The 7,794-nt window shown below is 28.4% G+C and overlaps 1 protein-coding gene across 1 annotated transcript; it reads left to right on the plus strand.

Moving 5' to 3' along the window:
- The first annotated feature begins 1,638 nt into the window (after positions 1–1,638).
- Positions 1,639–4,060, plus strand: LOC109807036 (protein RKD1). Its single transcript, XM_083074179.1, has 2 exons — positions 1,639–2,837; positions 3,099–4,060. Exons 1-2 carry the CDS (start codon positions 2,604–2,606, stop codon positions 3,405–3,407), a joined length of 543 nt encoding a protein of 180 aa, XP_082930305.1. The 5' UTR covers positions 1,639–2,603; the 3' UTR covers positions 3,408–4,060.
- The last annotated feature ends 3,734 nt before the right edge of the window (positions 4,061–7,794 follow it).

The raw sequence follows: 7,794 nt of genomic DNA on the forward strand, positions 1-7,794 counted from the left end.
GATTAAGCCTAACTCAACCCTACAAAACCGGCTTGTAAGATAAGGATTGTTTTCCACTTATATACTATTCAATTGCTTAATTTCTAGTCGATGTGGGACTTGAGTTTTTCTCAATACTTGCTAAGCATAATAAATTTTTGCAAGTAATATATATTTTTTTCAAGTATTTTTTTTACAACTATTTTTTTTTCTTTCAAGTATTAAACAGTCAATTATGGATTGAAAGTAACTCTTACAACCGCCAAGTACTTCTCTTCATAACAGACGAGAAAAATCATTAGTTTTTTTTATGAGTCCGTTACATCTCAATGAATATGATAAGTAATCATAACTCGCAGGTTCATTTCGTCAATTAGCCTTCAGTTAAAAATTAATTAAAACGTAGAAATTAATCAACTAAGGGCATTAAGGTAAAAACGATGAAACAAAAAAAAATAGCTCTTTGTTTTTAATTTTGGCTCCAATTAGTAATGATTAATATTGGTAGAGTCTGAAGATGGCGGAGAGGCAAATGATTATGATTTATCCTTCATAATATATTCAAGTTTCAGGTCGATCTATTGCTTGGAAGAAAACGGGGAAACGTGCATGCATGAATATATGGAAAGATTATTACTATTAGGTTTCATCTACTGGAAACCTAGCATGCCTATTGCTCATTCCCAACCAAATTTGTTGAAAGTGACTACTACCAATTAATTGATAATTGATAGGAACATTTCCTGAATTTAATTATGAGGCTATATATGTCACAGGCTTCATTTTATCTAGTAGTCACTAGGCACCATATCTACTATATCTAGCCACAACCACTATTCAATTAATTAATGTCCATGTCTCCCTCACTCTCTTTGAACTTTGCGTATCTTATCTATTAGATTTAAGTGGAGTGAACAAAATCAATTTGTTGTGCTAAAGTATATTCTATTAGGTTCTTCTGAACACAGAGCCTGGGGAGGTGGAGAGTGAAGACCACCACTGAAATCAAAATCCGAACGCGAAACTTAACAGTATATTCTGAATTATAATGTGAAATGAATAATTAATGGCTAGCTCCTTCAATTTTAAATTCATGATTTAATTTGTTAAATTAGGAAAACTATGAGTAGTATAGTATAAATGAATCATTGGAATTACAAAAAATATGATTTCAGTTCCCCAAGGTTTTAATTGTTGTAATTTCAAGAACCATAATGACTGTTAATTCATAGTTTTAAGAACTAAAATCACCATTGTTAGATAAATTCAAAAATTAAATGATATTTTTATTTTTTTTACTATAATCTTAAAGACTAAACTAATTAATTAACACTAGTAATTTTAACTAGGTTGGTAGATATAGTATATTTCTCAGAAGAAAATAACCGAATTCATGATTGGCCTAAAGCAGTTGCATAGCTTGCACAATGCACAGTTCCATTCTAGGCTACAAAACAGCACATTATATAGTAGACCTAATCATTTTGCCTGTTCACAATTGCTCTAACACGGATCAAAGGATCCTAAACAAGTTCAAAATCTTCCAAATGCAAAGAAGGTTCCTCCGCAACCCCTTCAACGAATATAGAACCTAAATCCATCAAAGAAACAAGAGAGTTCATTAAGTTGAAACTTGATTTTTTTTTCTTTCATTCCTCTATTTTGTTTTAGATGAACATGGACCGCATAAGCATAACAAGGTGAAAAATTAATGAATAAAAGGAAAAAGAAGGCAAAAAAACGTGTTGAATCCAACGGCTGAGATTGAGCAGAACCCTTGGATATTATCCTCGTAATTAAATTGATCTTGTAACTCTCGCAAGCACACTCATCACCATTAAAACGCATTCACGCATAGAAGGCGGCGCGCACATTCTCCAACAATTAATTGCCCCCTTTAGTTACAAATGATTCACTATCATCATCATCATACTATATTCACATTTCGTATATATTGCCAACTTCCTTTCATATTCCTCATTCTACTGTTTCATCAAGGACTTAATCCTTCTTCACTCTACACACAATCCTTTCACTACTTCAGCTTCTTTGTATATCTAAGTTTGTTGAGCATGATCATGGATTCTCAGCCACTCATGGGTTGGAACTCTTACTTCGAAATTGATGAAAAACCATTTCCATTTACGTGCCAATTTTCTTACAGGTAAACCATGAAACTTCTTTGCTCTATATCTCTTCTGTTATACTCGTCATGCATGTTTTTAAGGTGTCGTTATTGGAATGCCTTTTATCAGTGGAAAGGGTGAAGTGTATCCTGCACTGGATTGGGCACATGATTTTCCCATACAAGACTATTATTTTGATGCAGTTCCTCTTATGGACTATTACCCTTCAGATCCTTTATATGAAACTCTCTCCATTGAACCAACACCAACCGTGCAAGGTTATATATCAACCCCATGGACATGAGTTTTCCTAGTTTTTATATTTTGTACTGTACTATTATATAATATTTTGTCCTTATTTAGATCTTGGCTATTGCAGACTATGATTTTTATGATATTAAAAAGGGGTTTTCTGTCTGGAATGAAGTTGATGCTGTGTTAGATTCAGAAAAAGTTTTTTTATTTTGCAACAATGAAGAAAGTGGGAGTGGGAAGGAAATGATGGAAGATGGAAAAGTTAACAGAGAGAGAGAAGAGAGAATTGGCAGTAGCAGTACCAGATTGTTGTCAAGGAAGATATTATCTCAGTACTTCTACATGCCCATTACACAAGCAGCCAGAGAACTTAACGTGGGCCTAACACTTCTGAAAAAAAGGTGTAGGGAATTGGGAATCAGAAGATGGCCCCACAGGAAGCTAATGAGCCTACAAACCCTGATAAATAATATACAGGTTTGTTTTCATTGCGTTGCTAACATTATGTATGTCCTAATCTTGTTTATTTGTAGTGTCATCATATGTAGAGATCTCAATATATAATATATATACTATCATCATTCATTATGTTTCTCTATTTTATTAGGATTTGTTTGTCATATTTATATTTGTCTCTATTTTATGAATAGAGTTTGGTGGTGGTGCATATGAATCTTTTTCCGTGGTTATATTTTATGATGATAAATGAGGGGTAGTTATTTTCTTATATTCATGTAGGAGCTAGGAAAAGAGGAAGGAAAGGAGAGTGAAGAGAAGTTAAGAAGTGCGATTGAGATATTGGAGAGGGAAAAGAAGCTTTTGGAGGAAATGCCAGATATTGAACTTGAAGATAATACAAAGAGGCTTAGACAAGCCTGTTTCAAGGCTAATTACAAAAAGAGGAGGCTCGAAGGGCGCAGGGAAACACAGTCTTCTTCGTTCAGTGGCCATGCTAGAACTATTGACACAACAGGAGAATATAGTTATGAAAATGAAGAAGAACGAGACATCAAATATCCGTTGTCCTCAGTTAACGTAATGATCTAAATATGTAGTTTCAACTGTAGTCTAAATATAGCAATTATATAGAATCGGGTTGGTGTTCTTTTTTTTTTTTTTTGGAGGGACAACGTTTTCTCGAGTACAATGTCATCATTAGCTTCATGCAAGCTAAGTCATTTGCAATCCGGATAGTTAAATTGTGATTAGAAACAGCAGGATCTTTATTATATGCAGTAGTCACATCTTGTTGTCTAAGTAACGTGTTTTTATCTTGATGTAGCAGTCACGTCATGCATTCAGTAAAGCCACGCAAAACAAACCATTAGGAGTTTTACTTTATTTTTTATGGGATTGTTTAATTTGTGTATGTATAAAACGTTGCTAGAATTGGTGTATTTAAGAAAAGGGTGCGAATATTGGGAGATTAATGCTTTGTTTGAAAGTGGGAGAGAAATATAGAAGAGGATAGAAAGAAATATGTGAAAATTGATAAAGTAAAATGAAGTTGTTTAATAAAGGAAAATTGATTTAATAAAGTAAAAAAAGTTACCTTTTTTTCTTCTTCATGGAATGTCATTTCATTTACATTAGAGTGCAATATGAAGTTTAACATTGGAAAAAATAAGTTGACCAGTGTATGAATAAGAGAGTTATGAATCTGATGTACTTTGCGATGGATGTGTTTTAGTAGTTTGCTTTTACGATTTGCTCGTGATCCTTTGACAAAGCTCTCAATTTGGACGTGGTGATGAAATTTTCCATGATGTTTTAATCCCTCTTAAACAACAATATACAAAAGAAATAAGTAATTTGGACCCTCTTTAATTAGATAAAATATGCTATATATAAATAAAATAATTAATTTGGATCGGTTCCAGGAAAAATTAATGTTGAAATATATTAGGTTCTCATTGTTTCATTTAATTTAAATTTACTCTAAACTATCACATATTTAATGTTTTTATTAAAGGCATTATCTATACACAAATGAATATAATGAAGATTGCAGTAAAAAAAATATTATTTCTACTTACATTAATCACTTCCTCTAATTACAAATTACCTACTATTATCTAGTTTTTTTCTGATAATTTTATTTTATTATCTTTATATTATATATATATATATATATATATATATATATATATATATATATATATATAACCAGATCTTTCACCTAGTTTTTAATTAAAAGAGTAGGAAAAGAGACATGAACAGGAATTTAGTATCTTGGTATGACTCCAACCCAAAATTATATGTACAAGAACTTTCGTGAAAAACCATAAACAATGTTCCATGCATCTTGGCCAGCTTTTTTCATTTTTCTCGTTAGGTCATTTACGTAATTCACTTTTTTAAGGTATTCCTAGCACTGTTTGAAATTTAATATATGAAACTTTTTTTAATTGAATATATTGTATGTATAATTTGAGTTTGACCAATATTACAGATAATATGTTAAAAATAATGTGTTTCAATGTATAGCTATACACTGTTTCCGGCCTTTGGGAAATGAAAATTGTTAGAAATCAAATGAAGACAAAAAAAAAAAATCTCAAAGCTTTGAAGATTAAGATGCTATAGTTTTAGTTTCGTCTCTTGTGTCATAGGTTTAGAAACATTGTTGTGGTGATGAGTTCATATAAACTTGATCATACCAAAATTTAAAACTTATAATTAATTTAAAGAGAAAATAAAATTGGCTTTTCAAGTTTAAAATTCGTAATTAAATGTGAATTTGAAAAGGACCTCATTTAGATCATAAAAGAAAAGGCTCACTTAAGAATAATTGTAATAGACTACAAGGGGTCAAATTTAATATTTTGAGAAAACTTTATCTTTTTTGTTTTAATTGATTTTCATGTTGTAACCAATTACATAGTATATTTTGAAAAACATGTTTTCCAAAGCTTTATGTTTTGATCGATTAATTATTTCTGATGTTAGTTGTTTTTAAATGCTAATTTCTATAAATAAAAAAAATCTTTGTTTTAATTGATTAAATTCATTCAAGAATCATCCCATAAGAGTTAAAGAATGTTTTAATTGATACATGTTCACTTAATCAATTATAACAATTACAAGAAGTTTTATACATAACTTTCTATGGATCATTTTAAAATATAATAAAATATACTCAAAGTACATCTAAAACAAGGGTTTTTGAAAGAAATATCACTACTAAAAAATTGCAAAATAGCGACCGAAATTAGCGACCGAAATTTATCAATCGCTATTTAGCGAATGATTTAGCGACCGATTATGAAAAATCAAAATAGCGACCGATTTAGCGACCAAAATAAGTCATCGCTAGAAAATCAGTCTCTATTTCGGTCGCTAAATAAAATTTTTTGATTTTTTAGCAACAGAATTAAATTCGGTCGCTATTTTGGTCGCTAAATTATAAATTTTGATTTTTTTAGCGACAGAAATAATTCGGTCTCTATTTCAATCGCTAAATTATAAATTTTGATTTTTTAGTGATGGAATTTAATTCGGTCACTAAATATTAGTTAAAATTAGCGACGACATTGAATTCGGTCGCTAAATAGTAGTTAAATTTAGGGACAAAATTGAATTCGGTCGCTAAATTATAAATTTTAATTTTTTTAGCGACAAAATTTAATTCGATCGCTAAATAATAGTTAAAATTAGCGACGAAATTAAATTCGGTCGCTAAAAAGTAGTTAAATTTAGCGATGAAATTAAATTCGGTCGCTATTTCGGTCGCTAAATTATAAATTTTGATTTTTTTTAGCGACGAAATTTAATTCGGTCGCTAAATAATAGTTAAATTAATAACGGAATTGAATTCGGTCGCTAAAAAGTAGTTAAATTTAGCGATGGAATTAAATTCAATCGCTAAATAATAGTTAAACTTAGCGACGAAATTGAATTCGATCGCTAAATAGTAGTTAAATTTAGCAACGAAATTGAATTCGGTCGCTAAGTATTAGTTAAAATTAGCGATCGAATTGAATTCGGTCGCTATTTCGGTTGCTAAATTAGAAAATTTTGATTGTTTAGCGACGGAATTGAATTCGGTCGCTAAATTAGAAATTTTGATTTTTTAGTGATGAAATTTAATTCGGTCGCTAAATCAGAAATTTTGATTTTTTTTAGCGACGAAATTAAATTTGGTCGCTAAATATTAGTTAAAATTAGTGACGGAATTGAATTCGGTCTCTAAATCAGAAATTTTGATTTTTTTAGCGACATAATTAAATTCAATCGCTAAATATTAGTTACAATTAGCGATGTAATTCTATTCGGTTGCTAAATATTAGTTAAAATTAGCAACGGAATTCTATTCGGTAGCTAAATATTAGTTAAAGTTAGCAACGAAATTCTATTCGGTCACTAAGTAAAACTCAAAAAAATTTATAAATTGCTTAAAAGTGATGATAATATTTTTGTTGAGTATCAATCCCATTTTCTTTTTTTTGTAAGAGCAAGACATTAATTTATATTAAAAATATATATATTTATATGCACTCCTACATAATTAATACCAATAGTTATTTATGTGAAAAATTATTTAGAGGTTTTTTTTTACGATTGGATTTTTAGGCAGTTTTTTAATTAGAGTATATGAATTTTAAAATTTCTTATTTATTTTGATCCATATTTATAATATATATTTCTAACTTATGATAACTTTATTTTTAAATGAATTTTTATATTTAAATTTTAAATTAATATTTTATTAATAGTTGATAATAGAAAATAAAATAAGGATAAATACATTTTTTGAATTTTATATCTTAGATTTAAGATGAATAAATATATTAAGTTAATTAATAATTTATTTAAAATGTTAAAATTTAAATTATAAAAATGATATTTTAAAAGAGAAGGGTTATAATAACATCGGTGTAACTTTTACTAAATATTACATCGCTCAATAACTTTATATTAAATGTGAATTTTATAAATTCAACTGTTAGATTGAAAGTTTTTTACTCTTAGATCATATATACAAAATCTTATATGAATTCAAGGTGATTTGATACTTCATTTTTGTAAAACAAAATTGACGTAATATATTTATTTCAAATAAAATATGAGCACTTTGATTACTTTTAAGTTGTTGTTTAATTTTAACAAAAATTGATATAAACATATAAAGTGATATGAACTTTCAATCTATCGGTTGGATTTACAAAATTCACATTTAATATAAATTTATTGAGCGGTGTAATACTTAGTATAAAAGTTATACCAGTGTTATTATAACCCTTCTCATTTTAAAATATATAAATTATTACTTAAACTTTTAAATTTATAATAAATAATTTAAATTGTATCATAAAATTAATTTTAAATAGAAATAAGTAGATTGTTAATTATAAAAGTAAGTATATATATAAATAAAGATTAATTAAATATAATATAATTATTATTATTAGTAATATAATTATTATATATATTA

The sequence above is a fragment of the Cajanus cajan genome, chromosome 5 (assembly GCF_000230855.2).
Source record: "Cajanus cajan strain Asha chromosome 5, NIPB_CcT2T_4, whole genome shotgun sequence".
Lineage (NCBI taxonomy): Eukaryota > Viridiplantae > Streptophyta > Magnoliopsida > Fabales > Fabaceae > Cajanus > Cajanus cajan.

Bases quoted from the DNA above. Each gene is read 5' to 3' on its own strand.
- LOC109807036 (XM_083074179.1), top strand. From the start codon at position 2,604: ATGATGGAAGATGGAAAAGTTAACAGAGAGAGAGAAGAGAGAATTGGC. The intron at 2,838-3,098 runs GTTTGTTTTCAT...ATATTCATGTAG, and splicing joins CCCTGATAAATAATATACAG to GAGCTAGGAAAAGAGGAAGG.